This window comes from Rhamphochromis sp. 'chilingali', assembly GCF_963969265.1.
Source record: "Rhamphochromis sp. 'chilingali' genome assembly, chromosome: 3".
NCBI lineage: Eukaryota > Metazoa > Chordata > Actinopteri > Cichliformes > Cichlidae > Rhamphochromis > Rhamphochromis sp. 'chilingali'.
The window spans coordinates 28,009,537-28,033,934 of NC_137931.1; the positions used below are offsets into that span (position 1 = coordinate 28,009,537).

At 39.8% G+C, this 24,398-nt stretch overlaps 1 protein-coding gene across 4 annotated transcripts in view; it reads right to left on the minus strand.

Annotated features, from left to right (window-relative positions):
* LOC308394165 (T-cell surface glycoprotein CD4-like) overlaps positions 1-19,699 on the minus strand; it is a 33,406-nt gene extending 13,707 nt beyond the window's left edge. For 2 of the 4 annotated variants that reach the window (XM_080878349.1, XM_080878348.1), the window contains exons 1-3: positions 2,663-2,732; positions 2,124-2,283; positions 951-985 (exon numbers count right to left, since the gene is read on the minus strand). In XM_080878349.1, the coding sequence (XP_080734475.1) occupies positions 951-985; positions 2,124-2,283; positions 2,663-2,717 (250 nt within the window). In that variant the 5' untranslated portion in view covers positions 2,718-2,732. Of the gene's footprint in view, positions 1-950; positions 986-1,763; positions 1,906-2,123; positions 2,284-2,662; positions 2,733-19,559 lie in introns of those variants that run through there. The other 2 variants (XM_080878350.1, XM_080878351.1) reach the window with 2 other exon arrangements.
* Between the last annotated feature and the right edge of the window lie 4,699 nt (positions 19,700-24,398).

The window sequence follows — 24,398 nt, forward strand, 5'->3', positions numbered from 1 at the left end:
ATTTCAACAACCACCAAACAACTAAGACAGTAAATGAGAGCAGGTACACGGATTCTGCACATAGACGTAAACACACAGCGCGGACCCGCGGATCAGAATCAGTTAGATGTCGCCTTTCTCACAGTCGGGGCTGAAAGCCGACAGCTCGCTGATTCTGATCTGTCGGCGGGTCCGCGCTTTGTGTTCACGCCCTTTATGAGCCGATTCTAAAGCTGTTAGTTTGATCTCTCTCCAAACAATATTGACCGAACCAGCAGCAAAAGAAGATCCAAACGCTTCACATAAACATCGTCATGAATTCACTCTTTTACTGTTTTGCTTCCACCACGATGCACAGCTCTCTCTCTTTCTCTGTTTTCTTCATTATTCGCTTGCTTGTTACCCACAAGACTACCGTTGTTTACAGCGCTGTTGGCCGCTGTTTTTTTCCCTTTTACATTCTTCCGAAAAGAAAACCTCATTTCTGCTGTTCAATACTGAACAAATTTAAACTTTTTAAAATTATGCAAAATGCTTAGACGTGTCTCTAATAAAACCGCTGTAACGTCAGAGGTAATGTTCATATGTTGATTAATGGTTTTCTTTCGTTTTTGATGTACTGCAGAATATTTTTATAAAATCCCAGAACAGGAAAATCACCTTCATGTTTTTCTGTGTTTTATCTTCAGCTACTTTGACACAAAGGCATCTACTGTGATGCTCACACCTTTGATAAAGTCTTGCGTGTGTCAGCTTCCTTTTTATTGATACAAAAATATGTAAATGTACTGATCTGAATTATATTTTTGACTGTCAAAATTTCCCAGATTTAAATCGAATCAAATCAAATCGAATTAAATCGAATCGTGGATCAAATCGATTCGGGACCTTGTGAATTGGAATGGAATCGATTCTAGAAATCAGTGACGATACCCAGCCCTAGTAAAAAGGTTTTTTTATGCTAGACTCACCCACGCTCTGATTCCACAGCAGGAACACCGTCAGGCTGTGGAGACAAAGAAAGACACCCAGGTTTCAGTGTAACTCCTGTGACACAGCTGATGATACTGAAATCCAACAAATCCAGGAATGTCAACGAGCAGGTTCAGTGAAGCTCAAGTGCAGAAACAGCAGTATTGAGTATTTAAACGAAAATTCAACCCATAATGAAGCATTAGAGGTAAAAACATAAAATGAAATAGCATTTTAATTATATAAAATCCTTCCAAAGTAAAACTTAAACTAGATTAAAAGTAAAAGTCAAAAGAGTGGACTCGTCTTTTCATTTTCAAGGAAAAACGGCCAAAAACGTGAACGTTAAACCTTCATAAAATATTTTCTTGGTGTTAAGTTGGGCTTTTTTAAAATTATTATTAAGAAAGGGAGTTTTAAGCGTAAATGAGAGAAAACTGAAGTATTGTCTGGATTTTTTCAGTTTTTAAAAATCATCCGTGATCCAGGGTTTCACCATGTGTTATTCATCTAAAAATGTTATCTCGACGTGTTTTTAACTTCAAACTTAAAGACGATGGAGTGAAATGAGTTAGCGGAGAAGCGGCAGGAGTTAAAGCGGCTCCCTGTGAGCTGGTTATATGAGGAGAAGCTCGTTTATCTGCAGTTAATTCAGAGAAATTCTGTTTGTCTTGTTTGACTTCTTTAAAGTTGGCCAGTTACCGGAAGTAGCTTAAGCTAAAAGAAAACGGCTAACGCTGAACTACGTAGTTAGCCTCGATGACCCATCACACTCATTTTATGGCCCAGTCGTTGTCGGTTTCATTACTGACCTGATTAAACTGTTCATGCCGTTTCTTTATCCCTCCCAGATGCCCAAAATAAATTTTATATTTACTTATTACTTCTAGTTTTCCAGCTAGCTAGACACTCCTGGCTCACGTATCCCAGTAAACGGAAGCCAAGAGGCAGTCATTTCCGCTTTAAAAAGTTCAGTATAATAATAATGCACATACTATGAGAAATATTTTTTAAATATATCTCGGCTGTGTTTATGTGTGTTTACAATGTTATTTCAACCCCCAAATTTAAAAATCCACGTTTTTTAAGCCGTCTACGTCAAATTTCTGCTAAATTGTTGCGATTTGTGCTCCGAAACTCCAGATTAAGCAGATTTTCCAGCTGTAACGCACCTATCACATATTCTGCAACTGCCTGACATCAGTGAAAACACCATGCGCACAGGCGGAACCTCATCATGCTGCCTTCTCTTTCTCCTCTTGCGCCTCCTCCAGCACTGGTGTTGCGGAGACTTCTGCAGCCGTGTCCATGTGTGGATGGTTCTCACTGAGCCTGCGTGAGGGAGAAAAAACAGAAAAAAACTTCAGTAATTACACTTAAACAGAAAAACTGTTTAAATAAAGTTTATTTGAAAAGTCATGGATTGTGCAGGGAGACAAAATTTACTGCAACACCTCCTCCCGTTTAATCCTGCAGGTAGTTTCCTGCTGCTCACAATAAATAATCACAGTAAAAACAAAAACACTGTTTTAATGCAAGAATAGCTTCAATGTTTCTTTTTTTTGTCTCCACATATTTATTTACTGCATATATATATATATATATATATATATATATATATATATATATATATATATATATATATATATATATATATATATATATATATATACTCCAAAAAGATTTAGACTCTTTTTTCATCTTTTTTCACCTATCAAAATAAAAATAATGAACTCCTGAGGCGTAACATCCCGACGATTTGTCATGTCCCGCGGCGTTCCCGAGGAACGACCTTCCGCGTTCTAGGAGCCGGGTTACGGATGAAATCCAGTAGAATGACGGTCCCGCGATAATACACGTTGGGCACAGTGAGATCCTGAATGTAAACTTGTTTTTATGGTTTGAAAAAAACGTCTAACGGAAATTTTAAAATATATTTTTAAGACTCCCCAAGAGGGAAAGAGAAATTTCTACAAACTGTATTAAGGTATTGGATGTGGTCATAGAGATGTAATAGCTTTTTGTTCGACGCCGCTGTCTACTGTGCACATATCATTTCAGCCTGTGTTAGTGTGCTGCTTCTGCTGCCACAGCAGTATCTCAGTGGGGATAGACGGCCTGGGGGACTTTTAATCACTTTTATTTATATCATATTGTGTTTCTCTTTTCAGCAGAATTTCAGCTCGTTTGGGAGTTGGTTAAGGAGGAACTATGTGGGAGCTGTATGATTTGGGGAAGTAAAGTTTGTCATTTTATCTGTAGTTTCTGTGGCTGTGCTTTGCTTTCAGGTCACTAATTATTGCAACAGTGATTTTTATTTGTACTTTATCTGAGTCCTGAGAAAAGAGAGGTCACCTCAGTTCAAATGAATGCCAGCATTAAAAAATCTAAATATTTCCAAAAAATTTATTTTTTAACATCCTTTTTTGTTTAAAAATTCATTTTCCTTTTTGCAACATTTTACTCATAGAATAAACATTAAAAATCATTTTATCTCAACACTGAGTCTCTGTGGTTTTTTGTGATTAAACCAGAACCACATGATCCCAACATAATGTTAATGATATCTGCACCATATAATATCAACCTGCTGGTGTTCCAGTTTAACTTGTTTTGGTGGTAACTGTTTATGTTTGTTTATATTGTCCGTGTATCCGTGCCAATGCGTCAGAGGTTGTGACAACACCTTTTCAGAAATAACAGTAAACAAAGGTTGCTGTGTCCAGGTCATGAAAATCTATATTTGTGTTAAGATCGTAGATCTAATTATTCCTCTGACTCCACTCGTACCACAAACCAACATTTTCCTCTTTGACACCACTGATCAACCATATAGATACACTTCTGCACACATCCTGTTTGCACAGCTAGTTGTTTAACACCACGCCCATATTAGCTGTGGCATCGCTTTGTAGAAAGCAGACAAATGCACCTTCAGCTTTTCTACAGAATAACTTAACCTGAGATCAAATTCTGATCTGTTTCAAGATCACAATGAAGTTTAGAACACCTGGAATTTGAGCAGCGTGTTGGATTTACTGTTAATGAAATCCAAACAGGTCAAACCATCATTAAGGAAACACGTTGGCTTTTAAAGCGCTCTGTAGTTGTTCAATGAAAGCAATACATGTGGGAAATAGGTATGGGAGGTTTCTGGAAGTCAGTATTTCAAACTGGTTACCTTCATTTTTTAATAATAAATGTATTAGCTGAAGGTTCAGGTGCCTCCCTCGGGTTCCATTTCACTGCATATACAATAAATGTTTCCATATTTCCTGTACATGCATTGCAACTGTCAGTTTCACTTGCTACCAAGTTAGGTGTACGCTTGGTGGGAACTCGTTCTGCTGGATCTGCATCAGAGAACCATCCACTACGTGTTATTAATTTAATTTATTTTTGCCCCTCCTGTATTTAAAAGGGTTGGGCCAGCCTTTTGTTTAGAAATGCCCGTTTCTGATGCCAAATGCTTCCAACTATGGCAGGCCAAAACAAAAAAAAACTATCTACAGCTGAGGATCCCGGGGAAAAACCTGACACACCTTCGGCCTTCAGCCTATTGTTGAAGAATAAAGGTGGCCATACCAACTATTGACTTTCAAGCTTTTTAGAATTATACAAACTCTGTTTTTGCCTTAAATACTGTGCATTTTTGAACATGCTACAAAGAAAGCAAAAGTGCTTGAGACTTTTAAACAGTAATATTGGGTAATCAGGAAAGTGTGAATAGCTAGGTAAAAGACACAGGTACAGACAATGTGTGAAACTCAAAGCAAAACACTGGAGACAATCAAGTCCGAAAAAAATCCCACAAGCAATGAACAAAGCAAAAATGAAGACCATCATAAAGACACAGGTTAAAATAATAATCTGTATTCTGCTGAAACTCTTCAGTAGAACCAAAGACTGAAGAATGTAACAAAGCACCGAATTCACAGCAACATCAAAGGAAATAACAGGAACACCCCGACACCACTGTGGTAGCAATTATTTTGGCCTGAAACAGCTGTAAAGACATGTGTGAACATGTAACCTGTTGATCAGGTTTTTACAGTCATCTGGTTTATAACTGTGATGTCTTTCACAAAGCTGAACAGTTTGTACTGATGAGGATGTGTATGGATGGCTGGCTGAAGAAGGAATCAGCCACAGTTGCGAACATGTGAACACTTAGCAGTTGTGTCGATCTTAAGTATGAACGTAACACCGTTGTTTGACGTTAGTGAAGCGTGAGTGGTTTGATTTTTATCTTAGCAAGTCAAAAAACTTTCTCTCTCCATGTCAACATGTCAGGTGTTAACAGGTGTTGTTCAATGTTTGTTTGGGCGAGTTGTTAAACCGCTGCTGTCTTTGAGCCAAAAAGAAAACTACAGCTCGGAGAATGTGTTTGAAATTAAAGGCTTTTGTTAGTGTGAGAAAATTACTTGAATCTGGCACAGAAATTTCCCTCATCATCATTTCATTTCTTATTCTGTTCTTCAGCTCACTGGCTTTTATTGTTGGTCTTAGAGATTTCATTATTTCCTATTTTTATTCCACTCATGTGTATAATTTGAATCATTTCATTATGTTTACTCTGGGGTAATCTAGAACTTTGAGCCAGAATGAAGAGTGTTGTAGGAAGGCTTTGGTTTAAATGGACCAAACAGGATTTTTCTTCTATCATTTTTTGTTGGCAGCACTGGTGATTGGCACTGTTGCCTTTCTGTGTGGAGTTTGCATGTTCTCCTGTGTTTGTGTGGGTTCTCTCCGGGTACTCCGGCTTCTTCCCAAAGTCCAAACGCATGCAGTTAGTGGGGTTAGGTTATATTTCCCAAAGGTGCGAGTGCGAATGGTTGTCTCGTGTGTTAGCCCTCAGGCTGGCCTGTGGAAAATGTGCCCTGCATCTCGCCCTATGGTAGCTGGCATAGGCTCCAGTCTGCTACAACCCTGATAAGGATAAGCGGAAGAGGATGGATGCATTTTCCTTTGATTTTTCTTTTTTTTTACAATTTGTTTTTTGTTTTTTTTGGTCATTTTTATTTATATTGGTATTTCTGAGCCAGGAGAGGGCCATAAACCTGGCCCTGACAAGAGATGTGTGTTTCTAAGTATAACAGCTCGAGCATTTACGTGGATCACATTTCATTTAAGCAAATAAACAAGAGACTGGGTCAGAAAAGTGCAGCAACATGTGGGTGTGTGTGTGTTTGCACAGCTGTCTGCTTCAGTGGCCCACTCTTTTGTGTTGTTGCTCCTGTTGTGTTGAGCTAATTGGATTAGTGTTTAAATTAAAGGATTTATTTCCTCAGTCTGACTGGAATCTGTCCCAAACTTCTCCAGATGTTAACACACACTAACTGTGTGTGCAATATAAATAAAAAAAAATCAGAAAAAAGCAAAGTCTGTTAAAGCACTCATGAATGTAACATTTAAAAATGTCAATGTGATGGAGAGCAGAAACTGAACTGTGTATGAAGATTTATGTGGGACGTTGGGGGAAATCTTATTCTAAGGTCACAAATGACGTGTTACTGTAAAGGATGAAAAGGATGATGCAAGCATGAGCTGAGCATGACAACATGGTTTTTCCTCCCTTTGGTTGCTAAAAGGTCTAAAGTTTCTTAGGAGAGTTTTTGCTGAGGTCAGCTGGAGATGAGAGATGAAGCAGATTTACCACACTATGTCCATCTTTTATACAGTATGTAAAGTCTACAAGGTGCAGACGGAGAGTGGATGTACTGGACAAAAATTGTGCTAGGTGTAGGCTGTGATGGAGACCCCCGTGGTGACCGCCAATGAGAGCAGCCGAAACAAGACAAAGAACCGTGTGTGAATTACAACTTCACTTTTATATAAAGAAAGAAAGGGGGGGATCGGCTCTGAATGAAACTTTAGGAAACAAAATTCTGTAAAATGCTTGTATTTTTTGTGGAAGGTAACAAACTTTTGGGTAATTGGCATATTTTTGTGCCATTAATGAACATTTCCATTAATAGTAAAAGCGTAAACTATTTAAATAATCATTTATGGGCATTTTCTGTCACTGTAACTCATTAGAAATACTTCTTGATATCCATAAGCATGTATTTCTATAAAATTACAACCTAATATGCATTTAGGCCAAAATATTGTTAAATTTAAAATTCTCAATTAAATTCATCTTAGTACACAACAACAACAATTGTACACTGTGACTCCAAAGTGTCTCTTCAAACAGATCATTCAGTCCATCAAAGTTTTTAATCACTGACAGACTGACCTTTGAGACTAACAAAGCAGAGCTGTTTTTTTATGTGGAAAAACTTAAATACTCTAGTGCTTCACTACTAAACAGTCTGGCAGCTGTAATGGTAAAGACGTGGAGTAGTTCAAAAGCAAATGAGAGCACATCTCAATAAATAATACATAATTAGGGGCCGCTCAGTTTGGGTAGCTCTATCAGTAACAGCCTTCTCAATGCATAGCAGTCCATTAAAGAGCACATACAGCAAGTCGAATCAAGTCAAGTTGAGTTTTATTGTCAACCCAATAAAATACACTCAAGTATACAGTGGGACGAGATATCGTCCTCCTGGATCGAAGGTGCAAAGTGTAAAAATAGGTCCTTAAAAATAGTCAGTGATCAGTGTCAGCTTCTCTGAGTTGATATCACCACTATTCATCAGCAGCACATTTTAAAGCTCAGTTTTTAAAACCTTGTGATGTAACTACAGCCCAGCAGTTCATGGTTTGCCAAACATCAAATATTTAATCAGGTTAGAAGCTAATCACTCTGAGGCTAACAAAGATTGAATGAGTACATGAAGCTGAGAATCAGGAATATTGCAGACCATGCAGCAGTATATTAATGATTAACCTCGTGTTGTGGATGATTGTCTCAGGTGTTCCCATGACTGGACTTTGGTCTGTTTTATGCATGTTTTTCCTGCCATGCGATCACATTTCTCTCTGTTCATCAGGGACTCTCATGTTAACTTTTATTGAGTGGGGAAAAGTTAGCGCTTATCCTCTAGCTTCACTGTGCTAATGTGTTTACATTATTAGTTTTTTGTCTTCATTTATACCTGAAATGATAGCAGAGCTGTACATGATTCTTATTTTGAAACTAGCGAGCTAACTCCCTGCTAACTTCTAACTCCATGAAACTTTATAAATCCTGTTATCATGGATGTTATTGTTGTTAAACCTCTTATTGTTGGTATACACTGATCATTTTATTAAAGATGACAGATTTTAGAGCGTTTTACTCTCAGGCGAAGTGTTTGTTTGACTTTGGGAACTAAAGAGGAGTTTGTATCAGCTAGCATTATAAGACGTAATAGGCAGATAATCATCTATAAACTCAATTTTAGAGTTTATCTTTAATGTCAGATCAAGTGTGGCCTGTGTGTTGCAATAGCAAGAAAACACAAAGTATGAGGTAGCGAATACATCAGAGTGGTGCTTAACAGACATTTGATGTGTGTACAGCATGGATGGATTTCCCCACAGGACTGACTCACAGATTCAAACCTAAACATAACAACATCAATTATTTATACCTCTCATTACGTCTGAGCACTCCTGCAGCACTGTATGAATGAGAAGACCTATAAAATGGAACGATCGTGGCTCAAGAGTTGTAATTGGAAGGTTGCCGCTTCGAGCCCTAGCTTGGACAGTCTCAGTCGTTGTGTCCTTGGGCATGACACTTCACCTGTTGCCTACTGGTGGTGGTCAGAGGGCCCGGTGGCGCCAGTGTCCGGCAGCCTCGCCTCTGTCAGTGCGCCCCAGGGTGGCTGTGGCTACAATGTAGCTGCCATCACCAGTATGTGAATGTGTTGATGACTGGATGTGTAAAGTGCCTTGGGGTCCTTAGGGACTAGTAAAGCGCTATACAAACCCATATGGAAAAGATATATACAAGTTTGTATCTGTCTTGTGTGAAACTTGTATGAAAAGCATATGAGAGTGAAAACAGATATAAGATCCCTTGAAAATTTATATAATGAAACTTGTATGTTTTGGATACTTACTAAAACAATGTATGAAAGTAATGAGAAAGTGGCCACTTTCATGAGTAAATCATGTAAGCCTTATATGATTTACTCATGAAAGTGGCCACTTTCATGAATAATCACATATAAGTTTTTACTATTTCTTTTCCATATGGGAATACAGGCCATTTAAAATGTTACTTAAATAACATGACATTTATTTAAATCAGGTCATGTCCTGCAGATAATTCAATAATAACATGTCTTGTTCACGTTCTCACAATTTGGCTTCCTGTCTTCATTTAAACTGTAGCCACAGTGACCAAATATGTAATACCAACACACTCACTACTTTGTCTTTTTTTGTGCACTTGCCAAATAACAGTTCCCCCAGAACTCAGAACAAAAAGGTTTTATTTGCATGCAGTCAGTTCCTGTTTGGTAGTCTAGCAACTGCCAATGGCTCTCTGCACCAGTATTCACACAGCTGTCTCTTTTTAAAATGTTCAAGTAATTAAAAATAAATAAATAACCTGGGTTACGAAACAGAAGTAAAAGCATGCTTTTTGCTGCTGTAGCAAGTTAAAGGGGAGCTGATGATGAATTGCAGTTAAAGGCTGGTTTTTTTTTTCACTGAATTTCTGCAAAAATTCTTAGAAATGTCACTTCAAAGTGACGCATTTATGCTGATGCAAAGTCTGAAAGGATGCATTCCCAAGACAAGAAAAAAGTGCACACATTTGCACTGAATGATCACCAGCCGGCTGTCTTTTTGTATGGTGTGTTTTATTTGTGGAAAACTCAAAGTGGCTCTCTAAAATCGGCTTCTCGCTTGAGGAGCTAATTGAGCGTCAGTGATGAGACCACAGCGTGTCTTATTAACACCAAACACAAATGAGCAAATCAAAAAACAGCATAAACGGTTGCATTTGCATGCTTTGTTGCAAAAACACAAATGTTTTCTTTTTGTTTATTTAAGTTGGTCTGAGACTTTCTGTTGTGGTCTATGGTAAGATAGTCTGCATTAGGTTGTAATTCTTTTATGACTGACTCGGTGCCTACCCCAACAAAAACACACACACACACACACACACACACACACACACACACACACACACACACACACACACACACACACACACACACACACACACACACACACACACACACACACACACACACACACACACACACACACTTTGCTCTTTATGAGTAATAACCATCTAAAGACGGAGACGTGATGTAAAACCACAGCACAAGTGTGTGTGCACTGCTGTAAGAGGAAAGGAGGCTTTTGCATCAGACAAGCATTGTAGAACACACCCTTGTAAAAAAAAAAAAAAAAAAAAAAAGCCATGCACACTAACAGGCTTCACAAGAAAGGAAACAAATGTTTTTGTGTAAAAGTTGCAAAACAGTTCAAAGAAACTGAGTCAGTAAAACATTGAGAGGACAACACGTACACCTCTGTAATTTTGGTTATTTGGAGCAATTTTATTGAAATGGATTTATCAGAGCCAAAAACAGACACAACATGTTGTGATTTCTTTTGCTCTGGAGTCATCCCGTACTCTGAGGAATATCAGATTCATGATGCTGGGAACAATCTACGGGCTGCTGTGCAGCCTGTATAACAGAGCTGCTGATGGACATGCTCAGACATGCTTTGGACAGCTGAACAGTTACAATGTACAGAGTGAAAACAGTTGAGCTGAGAGTTCATTCTCAACAGTAAACATGTCTGAGTGTGAGTGATAGCAACAGTGAAAGGAACATTTAATTTAAAGCAAAGTCACTTTTATAGTGTCACTGAAAGTGATGTGAGGAAAACAGAGGGATTTTTTTTTTATTCCAGTTAATCTGAAACAGGAAACCCATTTTAGACCATGAACTCACCAGCAAATTGTTTACTGAGGTCAAGGCCGAGCGTTGCTTCCCTACAGACCTCTGCAAGACAGGAAGTCTGGCCTTGCTTCAGTTTGACTAATGTTACCTAATGCTAACTTGTCTTTTGATGTGACCGAATTGCTCTTTCATCAGATATAACGCTGTCTGAAAGTGAAAAAGTGAAGTGTCAAAGTACAAGCTGTTAATGTGTGAGAGGATTTGTGGTTGAACAAGGTGTTACAGAGTTACAGTCATTTAAAATATAACTCTCAGTGAGATGACCCAAAGTCTGAGATGAAGACGTGTAAACTCATACTTTAGGTTCAACGTGAACATTCACATAGTTACATCATAGCAACGGTGATAGAAGCAGGAAATAAGAACAAGGCTTTTATCGTGATTATAGTATGATCTACAGTGCATCGTGAGCAGAGGTGGGTAGTAACGAGTTACATTTAATCCGTTACATTTTCTTGAGTAAGTTTTTCAAAAAATTTTACTTTTAAAGTACCTTTTTTGCATGATTCTTTTTACTTTTACTTGAGTACATTTGTGAAGAAGAAACGGTACTTTTACTCCGCTACATTTGCAAAATTTGACTTGTTACTTTTTTGTTGAGTTTGTATGCACCTTGTCACTCGCCCTATGGTAGCTGGGATAGGTTCCACCCCCTCTGCAATCCTGATAAGAGGAAGAGGATGGGTCGTAACAAACGAATGAGCTAGTAGCTATGAGACAGTCGTTTGCCATGTAGCAACATGCCCAGCACTCTGTTGTGATCAAGCTTTTCTTTAATCACATTTTAAAACTAGCACGGGTGCCTTTCCTGTCACAGCCCCAAGCGAAATAGAGTCTCCTCTTGGGACTGAACCAAGAAGCATTCATAATTTTTGACAACTGCACTTTACAGCCAGAGACAAATTTTTTAAACAAGAGTAAAAACAACTAAAAACAAACAAAAACAACACACTTCAATGGCTGCCATCTTTGCCACAGAGCCAAGATCTGACATTGAGGTCAGAGGATTATTGAATACATTAGAGTAGGGCTGGGCGATATGACCCAAAATTCATATCTCGATATTTTTTAGCTGGGTGGCGATATAAGATATATATCTCGATATTTTTTTAAAGCCATAAGTTAGAACAAAAAGAGAGTTCTTAGTCACACTGTGTCCCAGATGTCACACAGGCATTTTTATTTACATGCAGCATAGATTTACATGAAGAAATTACTCAAAAATAAATGATCAGCATTTATTAAATAATCATGGTCCATAAATAAAAGAAAACAATGTTGTTTTTGTGCATAACAAAAAGCTCATAATTGTGCAGTCAAAATGTAAACTAACAGACGCTGAGCATAATAACAAAGACAGATTTCACAGCTGCTCTGTTCCCAACTTCTACTGCGTGACTGACAGCCGTGAGTTTGAAATCCGCTTCGTAACCATGTCTCTTAACAGGTGCCATTTATGGTCCTTATACACACACAATACGGTAATATTACGTCGAAGCACAGTACGTATTACTCCGCGAGGCTCCAGACTACGGTAGCCGTAATGCTCCGACAATTCATCAAGCGCTGCAGCTCCGTAGCTTACCAAAGTCGTAAAACATTTTTTGACAGATTGCTGAGTACCACCTGAAATCGGTTCGTGGTCAGTAAGCACAACCAGAATTCATACATTAGGCGCGCTGTCAACTTTTGAGAAAATGAAAGGATTTTAGGCCGTGCAGCCCCTGTGGGCTGCATGTCATTAGCATGGTTAGCTCGTTAGCGCGGTTAGCTCGCTAACACGTTGACGCCGTCCAGCCCCACAACTCGCTAATGGAGATTTGCCGTGTCCTTCTGGTTGCTGCCTGCAGTTGAAGCTATGGGGGAGGGGGAGTTGTATTCAGTGAAGGAGAAGCGAGGCCGAGTAACGTTGCGTAGAGACAAAAGTGAACGAAAGAGAGGCAAACTTGTGGCTCCACAAGTATAATTATAACGTAACATAGACTATATCGATATAAAGGATATTGTCACATCAGGCACGTGCGGGGGGGGGGGGAGCTAGAGGGGCTAATTCCTGCCTGCCCTTTTGTTGAGGCAACTTTAAAAATATATATATATATATTTTAATGTGTGTGTGCGTGCGGAGTCCTGTCATTTTTCAAACTTAGCTTCATTTGCGGATTCTCTCTCCGATCTTACAGTCGAGCTCACTTGCATACAGTAGCTGTCACATACGTGATCATTTTTCATTTTTAACTCTGCAGGATGTCGAGACAGAATGAGACCAAAGTGGCCGAAAGCAACAGAAGCTGGTGTGAGAACAGATGAGACCTGATACCGACGATCCTGTCATACAAAAATGACCATAAGTTTTCAAACACTGCTTTAGACTCTACGACACAATTTAATTAATAATCCCAAAGAAAATGCAGGATCTGCAGGAGAGTTGTTGGACGCGTTATCAGATAATTGCTGTGTTTTTGCTGCTCTTACAGTTTTCAGATACTATAAAGGGGTTTTTAACTTCAATTGGGTGAGTCATACCACATCCTACTGAAAAATATCCCAAGAATGCATTGTGGGTAAACTGCCATGACTCATTTCATCATAGGGGATAAATAGCTATTCCAAACAAGTCCGAGCAAAGCAAAAGAAAGCAAAAAGCAACCTTTACTTTGTGAAAGGTAACATACCAACTCAGTATCTTTGCAGTCTGAAATATTGAAAATTGACGATCTAGTGAAATTCCAAACAGCACAAATTCTATTCAAAGCAAAAAATAAAGAACTGCCAGGTAATATTCAGAGTATGTTTCTGTTCATGGAGTGAAACTGTGGAACAGTCTGAATATGGAATTAAAGCAATGTCCAAACATAAAACAGTTCAAAAAGGGTTATAAAAATATGATCTTCCCGAACTATAAAGGCATGGAGAATATTGAAATTAAGTGAATGTCTCTATTTAAAAAAAATAAAATTCATGATGTGATATTATAGTCTATAGTATATCAGAAATCTGTTCACTTTTTTTTATTACAAATTATATCAGTAAGGAAGCTGACTAAATATTAGCTGATAATTTATGGCAAAGGGGTGGAATTAAATAAGTGTTTACTTCTTCACACTCCCTTTCGACATGTAAGTTAATCAGAACGGCAGGTATATTGAAATGTATTGATTTTTTTAGTATAGTATTTTTTTCTCTTATTTTCTTTTCTAAATTTACCTGTATATTGTTTACATGTTTGAAAGAAATTACCAATCAATCAATCAAACTTGGAGAGAGTGTAAAAGAGATTTGGGTACAGTTTTAAAGAAATGTTTTTCGCCCCTAAATTTTCATATGGATATCTGAAACTGAGACCCTTAGCCCCCTTGCTAGCTACCTCTCCCACATTGTAAGAGACCTTGGGGTACTCTTGGATAGCTCCTTCAAATTAGAGAAACAAGTTTCTACTGTGGTTAAATCCAGCTTCTATCAGCTATGTCAAATTTCTAAAGCTAAACCTTTTCTTTCCCCCAAGGACCTTGAAAAGCAGATTGCATGCATTCATTACCTCTAGACTGGACTATTGTAACTCTCTTTATTTAGGCCTCCCTCACTCCTCTCTCTACCGTTTGCAATTAGTACAGAACGCTGCTTCACGCCTTTTATCAGGTGTTGGAATGCATGATCATATGACTCCGGTTTTAGCTAACTTACACTGGCTTCCTGTGAAATTTCGCATTGATTTTAAAATTCTTTTACTCATAAAATCTTTAACAATAACATGCCTAGCTATTTAACAGAACTTCTGCATTTGTATAATCCTAAAAAAGCACTAAGATCTTCAAACTAGATGCTCTGAATGCAACCTAAGTCTAAACTGAAAACCAGAGGTGATCGTGCCTTTGCTATTGCAGCACCTAAACTGTGGAACAATCTCCCTACTGCCATTCACACTTCTGAGTCTATTCAGTCTTTTAAATCTCGCTTAAAGACTCATCTTTTTTCCCTGGCTCTGACTTAAGACAGTTTGACTATCATTTTGTGGCTTCTAAGATTGTCTTGTCTTGTGTTCCTGTTTGGTTAATGTGTCTTATTTTATTTATTTCCTAATTTGTGAAGCGCTTTGATCGACATTGTTGTTTTTAAATGTGCTATCCCATATGGAAAAGAAATAGTAAAAACATATATGATTTACTCATGAAAGTGGCCACTTTCTCATTACTTTCATTTTTTTTTAGCAAGTATACAAAACATACAAGTTTCATTATATAATTTTTCAAGGGATCTTATATCTGTTTTCACTCTTGTATGCTTTTCATACAAGTTTCATACAAGACAGATACAAACTTTATAAGATTTATATATATCTTTTCCATATGGGTTATAAATACATTTTTGATTTGATTTGATATCTGCCGTGAGGACAAATCTGGACCAGGCTTGTGTCATCAAAGGGCCTGTAACTCTGAAAGTACTCACAGTATGAAGACAAACGTCAGACTGGCTTCACGAGATGTGCTGAAGTTTTTGTAAGAAAAGAAATCAGCTGATTGTGACGGGGTCAGGGGGGAGCACTGTTGCTCTTACAACTTAGTACATCGAGCAGCAAAAAAACCCCACTTAAATTCTAGTTATTTATTTTAATACTGAGTGTGTAATCAAATCTGCTGACATTTCCCATGATATAATGCCAGAAAACACTCAAAAACACGATGATGTGACTCCAGACCTTTTAAAATGTGGGAATCTTTAGTCCAATAGATGCTGAGAGCAGTGAGAGCCTAAAGTGATTTTTTTTGCAGCCGTCTACTCTAACGTCTCTCTGAGGGTTAGAACTCATACTCCAAAAAATGGATATGGGGTGGATCATTATCAGCCTTATGAGCCCATGAAAAACAATCTCATATTCTCGTACTTTATTTTTTTCATTCATTTCTTAATCTTCGACTCTGACTTCACCGTATGCAAGCCAAACGAGGCTGCCGTCCCATGTTTAATCAAACTTTCAAGCATAACACTACAACACTAGTAGTGTAGCCTGTGGTAGTTACAGGTAGTCTGTGTCACTGTGAGCAGTGCCATTCAGGTTAAAGCACAACAACATTGCTCATTACATACATGTTCAATCCAGGGATAATACAGTTCACAGTTTGCAGTTCATGTTGTGGTTTTTGTAAGGCTTAAAAACACATACTAAACATATTCCAGCAGCACAGAATACATATTGCACTTATAACAAGCTATAAATAAAATACCTGAAAACGTTGAGCACATACAGTGGAATAATAGAGCCAGATGAAGAGGCACTAACAGAAAAATAAGATAGAGGGAGGACAGGAATCAAATCACATTAATGCTCCAAAGGAATTAATTCTGAAATCAAAACAGGCATCGACAAACACCAAAACTGAATCCTCAAACACCAGACTACCTATGAACATGCTGCTAACTAACCCTTAGTCTGATATATGAAGCAGAAAGTTTCAGCTAAACCATCAGTCCTGCTCCTCTTCTCTCAATGTTTGACACTCTGAGTCTGAACCAAAGACCTACGGCCCAAACTAAACAACTAAACAAAGAGGATGTCCTTGCTTTACTGACTGCGTCTCTTTTGCATTTTGACAGCTCTCAGAGATAAAAATGTGAAGTGACAACAGACATTTACCCTTATTCTCTCCCTCCTCGTCTTCAGACTTTCTTTTGCAAAGTGATGAATAGAAACAGACAGTCGAATTGACCACTTTGTATAACTTCACACAGGAAGCGAAAACGAAATCAAACATAAAGGAAATGCTCTTGTTTCAATTCCTAGGGGAGGCATGCATGGTATGACAGACACCTGGGTGAAGCAGAAAGGGTTTTACTCAGAACTGTAGAAAGGGAGTCAGAGAGCTGTCAGGAGATGAGATGAAGAAGGGCCAGACAACAGAGGATGGTAAAACGTCCTCCCCTGAGTGTTGCTCAAAGGGCTCTGAAGCTGTGGGATTAAACTTCCCTGGCACAAACTGCCATGCAGACCACTGGCGAAGGGAATCATCTGCTAGTTACACTCGCAGTAGCACAGGAACAAAGCAGGAGGGAGAGAGACAGAGAAAGAGAGCCAGGGACAACAACGTCACATTAGAAAGGTATAGTAATCGTCCACAACTATTTTCAGTTGCGGATGATACAGGATTCAGAAAGTTTATTCATGCAGGCCCATATGACTGAGAATGTGCATCTTCTTTTTGTTTTCATATTTTCATTTATATTTAATTGTGTTGTGGTTTGCAGCATTTTGTGTTGTTCCATTTAAAAAAAAAAAGCTGAAAATTTAAATAGTTAAAAGTTGAACTGTGACTAGTTGGTTTTCGTTTTATATGATTTATTTATTACATTTTATGTGGAGTGAATAAATAAAAGTATATTTACGGTGGCCCCTAGAGACAAAGCACGTACAAACTTCACAATACGTACAAACCCTGAAGCACGTACAAACTCCAAAACACATAAAAACTCAGAAGCACGTAAAAACTCCAAAACACGAAGAAAACACAACAGAAGTGCTCCAGAATGCTAGGCCCAGCATTGAGCTTTTGTTACCTGCACTGTTCCAAAAAATAGAAATGTCAAATTATTTTACAGTGTATTTTACAGTTGTGTACTGTTTTTCTAGAATATCATTACATTTACATAAGTAGACTGTGATCTGACACGTCAAATGTAAAATAACATAACATCACTGTAAATGTAATAAAACACAATTTACTTGTTTTTTAAATAAATTTTTTTGTACATATGCATATTTAGATTGTAAAAATACATTCACAAATGTATCATGATTTCACAAATATCTGTCCGTTATTTGAAAGATTGAACTGTTGAATTCAAATGTAATGCTATGGAAAAGTATATAACATGATCCCTATAAGCTTGTGTTACATCACATAAGTATTATTATCGTCACTAGTTAGAGCGATCGTGGCTCAAGAGTTGGCAGTTCGCCTTGTGATCAGAAGGTTGTCGGTCCGAGCCCCGGCTCAGACACTCTCCGTCGCTGTGTCCGTGGTCAAGACTCTTCACCTACCGCCTACTAGTGATGGCCGATGGTGCGATATGGCAGCCTCGCCTCTGTCCCAGGGCATGCAATCAATTATTATTTAAACCAACTGTTAACTGTATATTTCTGTACATTTACGTATTATGATTCATATTTCCACATTCAGTGACCTGGTTTATAGGTAATTTCATTGTTTGATCACGTTAAAATGTTCCTAATTTAATGTCTAAAAGCATTTGGAAAAGACAGAATCCCATGTCAAATTAGAGCAACAAACTCTATTTTCATTACTGAAAATAACTGTATTTTTATAGGACAGTTATTTTCTGTTATTTTGCGGTCGTATTTTGGCGCCCCAGCTGCCGGAATATTACCGTTTTTTTAAGATGGTTTTTTTTTCCTATTTACAGATGATTTCATTGTTTAATGACATTAACATGTTCCTAATTTAATGTTTAGCGGCACTTGAAAAAGGCAGGATCCCATGTCAAATTAGCGCAACTAATTGTATTTTCATTACTGGAAATAACCGTATTTTTATGCGGGAGTTATTTTCTGTAATTATACGGTCGTATTTTGGCTTCAGCTGCCGGAATATTACCATTTTTTCAAGATGCTTTTTCTAACAGTGTAGAGGCTACACAAGCCAGCAAGTACCAACGACTTGCTGGCTTGTGTATGGTGTATTAACAGGTAAATGAACATTTTTTTTAATTATTTGAATATATATGGTGCTTGTGTATAAATACACAAACAATACATATATGCTTTCAATTGTGTAATTTAAGTGATCTAGGTAGCTCTGTTTTGAAGTTCAGTTAACGCTAGAAATGTGTTTTGGAGTTTGTACATGCTTTGGAGTTTGTACATGCTTTGTCTCTAGGGGCCACTGTATATATTTATATATAAACATATCAATAAAACCACTTTTTTTATACATTAGTAATTCCTTTTGTGCATAATGTCATATTATTGTTAATAATAAATTAATTAAAGCAAAAAACAACCTGAAGAGTCGGTCGGAGCCGCAAGAGCCAGCTCTCTAAAAAGATCCGGAAATCCCATCACTACAAGAGACGCTCAGAGAGTTTGTGCGTTCGCTCAGACACATAAAAAAATAGAGTGAACAGTGCTTATGACTCTCAGACTGAAACATGAAAACAGGTCCGTTTCACAGTTTCCAACACAATTATAATAAGTATGAACCATGTCGTCTTTGATTTTCCAGGTATAAAAAAACAAACAAACAAACCTCCAAGTCATTTTCGCCCGAAGTGACAGACTTGCTGATTTTGTCCATGACATCAGCAGCAGAAACTGTGACCAGTTGTTGCCGGTTTCACCAAATGTCATTAGCGCTGCAGTTTTACTTTTGGGGCTTGGCTTAATGAGAACAGAGTTGAGCGAAAGGGTGAAATGAAATCTGGGGGACGGGGCTGATGCAATAAGAATTGGCTGCGATATCTTCCAAACTTGCACAATTTAAGCATGCTTTGCGCTCTCCTGCCAACTCCTACCCCACACTAAGTATACTGAGCTGGAACTCATTGTTATTAATAAATCTGCTCTACATTTTAAAGGGAACACGGACAGTTTATTAAGGGTGTATGAATAGTTTTCGATGTCTGTCAGCTAGACCGATTATTGCGCAAACCGTGAAATAAAAACGACACATCATGTCAGTGTAGGATCTGGGTCGTTCCCGATGAGGATAGCCTATTGTGAAATGTGAAGCTCACCTTGAGAGCCTGGAGCTGGACCTGAGGACTCCCGCGGACCCTGTCACCTCAACACAAGAATAAAGCGTTGCCCCACTGTCTTCTCCACACGTGACATCTGCCCCACTGACGTCTGACAGATCCTCATTTTTACAGAGAGTGCTTCTGCTGACAAGGCGGCGCTCTGAAGAATGAAACTTTGTGACAGCAGAGAGCGGAGGAGGAGTGGTGGGAGTGACTCGTCCAGCCTCCAGTGACACCGGAAAGAATAAATATTTAAATATTCAATCGCGCTTGTCATTTATTCATGGACAACACGAATTTAAAGCTGAATTTTTGTCTTCATCTACCGGACAAACAGAGCAACTACAAACGGTCTTCACAGAGAACCAGAATGCTCATGTCTGAGAAGAGAAGCGCATTTCCCGTCTAAAGAGTTCAACATCATTAAACTGATCATATTAACATTTAAATCATTCTTATGCATCTAAAAGCCTTCCATACAACACCCCAAAATATAAAAAAGGTCCTTTATTTTCAACTAATCCATCCTCTGAGTGAAACAGCAGCTGTGTGTTGTCTTCGTGTTTGTGCTTTTCCTCCAGTCGTATTCAGAGCATTAAAACATGAAATAACCCAAAGTAATACATGACGAACAACATAAATGGCAAGAAAAAAACAGTGGCCTTCATTTCTTCTAGGTCTTATATGGTGGATCAATATAGCTGCTGAGCTGGACAAAAAATCCCAGCATGTACAGCCATCACTACAGAGGAAGCAGCTGGCAGCAAAGCAGACACCAGAGACCATGGAAGGTCAGTGACAACTGAGAAACACAGGGTGGGTGCCCTGGATTTATCCCTGTGAGGTCTGAGCCAACATCAGTGATGACCTTTGTACTCTAAACCCATCACCCTGACTCCATGCTCTCCTGCATTTTGGAGATCAAGGGACAAAAGAAATTCAGTAAAAGTATAATTCTAACTGCAGAAACCCAATTTTCATATTCTCTATAATATGACCTTTCATTGTAAGAATTCACTGCGGTGAGAGCGTGAGATCTCAGAGAGTTAAATAGCCTTCAAGAGTGAAGGACATTACTGTCATATAACATGGTGATAAACTAGCTCCATCCAATCTCTTTCTTTGAAGTCTTTCAGTGGCACTGGCCCTGACAGTGGTTAAAACCTCACAATTTCCAGTGAATGTACACTCACTGGACACTTTATTAGGTTCACATTCTAGGCACTGGGACAAGAACTGTTTTTATTTTTGGTGGCTGAGGTTCAAGAAACTGCTGGAAGCATTCCTCAGGGACGTTATTGGTTCATGTCATTATGATAGCATCACACAGCTCCTTCCTGTCTGTGGGGCCCATGTGCTTCTCATGAAGAAATTCACAAATTGGACACCACACATGAAGCGATGTTCAGCAACAGCACTGTGGCCTTCACATGATGCTCAGGTGGGGCTCAGGAGCTCAGAGAGTGCCATGACAGCACCCCTTAGCTCTATTACAGCAGCAGTAGCCTCATTTTTCAATACTAAACAGGATAGATGAGCTTCATGCTGTTTACATGCTATTGCACCAAATTCTGATGCATTCTTTTCAATTTATCCAGTTTTAGTAAACTCCAGTTTTTCTTTCTTTCAGGAGGCTTTTCAGCTGCTCTCCATAAAAAAGTATTTGCAGAACTCCACTTATTCCTCATTTACTTTTGTTGGAATAATAAATTCATGTTTCACCTCAGAATTATACACAGAATACCCCGGAAAGACAAAGTGAATAAATCCTCCTTGAAATACTTGTAGTTTAAAAAACAAAACAAAAAGAAAAGCATGAAAATTAAAACAGTGTATGAAACAGTTGATGCAGCCTGTCTAGCATCAAACCGAACCACAGCAAGTAACACTTAAGCTGTTCCTAATTAAGTGGCTACTTAATTTGAGTGCATATCTCCACCTAGCAGTCGTGGACAGGAGCTACAATTTGGACATTAAACTCTCCGTGAAGTCGGAAGTCCTGTTTTCACAGAGTGCTCTTCACATTAAGGGACGTTACATAAGTGAAGAGGAGATGAAGAGATGAAGAGTTTCTATATATATATATATATATATATATATATATGTATATATATATATATATATATATATATATATATATATATATATATATATATATATATATATATATATATATATATATACATACATATATATATATATATATATGGGTTCTCTCCGGGTACTCCGGCTTCCTCCCACCGTCCAAAGACATGCAGCTTGTGGGGATAGGTTAATTGGATAATCCAAATTGCCACTAGGTGTGAATGTGCGAGTGAATGAGAGTGCGAATGGTTGTCTGTCCGTGTGTGTTGGCCCTGCGACAGACTGGCGACCTGTCCAGGGTGTACCCTGCCTCTCGCCCTATGACAGCTGGGATAGGCTCCAGCGCCCCCCGCGACCCTGAAAAGGATAAGCGGAAGCGAATGGATGGATGGATATATATATATATATATATATATATATATATACATATATATATATATATATATATATATATATATATATATATATATATATATATATATATATATATATGTCTGCCCTTGGTAGACAAACAGAAGAAGAAGAAGACGGCCGTAGTGATCGAATGACAGCAATATCAGGAAGAAGGAACACGAGAAGCTGGAGAAATACCAAGGGCTCAGAGAAGAGCTCGAGAGGATGTGGAGGGTGAAGGTAACGGTGGTCCCCGTGGTAATCGGAGCACAGAACAACATCGGAGATCTCTGTCCAGAAGAGCGCAGTCCTGGGAACAGCTAAGATACTGCGCAGGACCCTCAAGCTCCCAGGCCTCTGGTAGAGGACCCGAGCTTGAAGGATAAACCGCCCGCAGGGGCGTGCTGGGTGTTTTTTTTGTTTTTTTTATGTAGCAAGAAGGTCCTAGGTTCAATTCCACCATCAGGCCGGGGTCTTTCTGTGTGGAGTTTGCATGTTCTCCCCGTGTCTGCGTGGGTGTCACGGACCCAGTTCCAGGGATTCGGGGTCCGTGAGCAGTGTGGACTACTATTGTAGTTATTATTATTATTATTATTATCATTATTGTGGTTGTTGTTATCATGGTTGTGTCTGCTGTCCTGTTTTTCCGTGTTGGTGTACTGTCAGGTGTTTAGGGGTGTGTGCTTGTGTATGTGAGGGTGCGGTCGTGGCAGGCACTTTTAGGCCTGGTGGGTGTGGCCCTGCCAGCTGACCGGTCCCACCCAGGAATCCACACACACCTGGCGCCGATCAAGCCTCGTCAGAGGAGCTTCAAAACAGTGTGGCTGAGAGCTCCTCGACGCTGGATCGTTGAGTGACTTCCCGTCAGTCTTAAGTGTATTATGCAAGGTTAGTGCAAGTCTACTGTTAGGTTTTGTACTCACGGCTGCCTTTGGTATGCGTGTTTCCTCAGGAGGAATTGTGGCGACCAGGAGGCAGCACACGGAGAGTACACAGGGAACGGAGACAGAGCACGGAGCACGGGATAAAGGAGAAGACACGGAACAGGAGTTGGGATCGCACGGGGGGATTTATTGTTGTTCGGATTGTCACCACTGTAAATAAACACTGTTGCACTGTAGAGTCCTGCATTTTGGGTCCTCCTTTCCCCACATCCCCACGGTCTGCCAGCGAGACCGTGACAGAACGATCCAGCCATTATGGGCCCAGCGGACTCAAGGACCGTCTCACAGGAGGAATTGCTCGCCCAGCTCTGGAAATACTGTCGGAGCATTATCCAGGCGGCAGATCCACATCAGAGACACTTACAGGTCGTATTTTTTGATTCCTTCTTATCATCAATCACCTCATCTGTGAGCTTTTTGGACATTAAGAGACTAATTTCGATTATAACCACGCTGAGGGAAAGTTCCTGTTTTGAGCTGTTTGGTTTGGGCTGTCCGGGCGAGGAGGATATGGCAACCTCCCTGGGAGCCCTTGCTGCCTATTTCTTTTTTCATAGGCTGATAGCCTCCCCGCCGTCGCTTGCAGCTCGCTTGTTGGACCCTCCATTGCGGGGGAAACGTTTCACACGCCCTCTGCACCTCACCACATCTCCACTCACCTCTGCGGCACCTGCTGAGTCAGCAGACCAAGGACCGGCAGCTCAAAATCACGCAGCTGCTCTCCTGTCCGGCCGGCTGGTGGAACCTCAGCCTGATACGCTGGCCCCGGCATCGTTAAAGAAGCGACGCTTGCGCCGCCGGCGTGCCTCACCGCAGTCACACTCTAAAACTTTCCAACAGCCGGCTGTGGTGAGTCATATGGACAATTCATCTTCATTCACCTCATCTGTTTATTCACGGGACTGTGTGAAAGCTAACCTCGTAGCACAGCCAGCTGCCCAGCCTGTAGCCGTAGCACAGCCAGCTGCCCAGCCTGTAGCCGTAGCACAGCCAGCTGCCCAGCCTGTAGCCGTAGCACAGCCAGTCCAGTCAGCCTCTCGTCTTCATCCTCAGTTGGAGGCTGATATGCCTGCTGGAACTACCCTGCCATTATGTCACCCGCCTGTTGTTTCTACATCGCTGTCCAGTCTACCACGAGTAGCTGCCGCACCATTATCACCTCCGCCCTTTGCAGCTACTTCTCCACCAGCGTCCCATCAGACTGCAGCGACCGCAGAACTCTCGACTTCACCATCCACATCACCCGCTCGACCGTCATCTTCGCCACCTGCAGCTTCCGCATCGCCATCTTCACCTCCGGATCAACGACCATCTATACCCGTGTCGCAGCCGGAGGAGCGGCTCAGCGAGCGGGAGGAGCCCGCGTCGCCAGCTGTGGAGCTCAGCGAGCCGGAGGAGCTCAGCATGCCCGAGC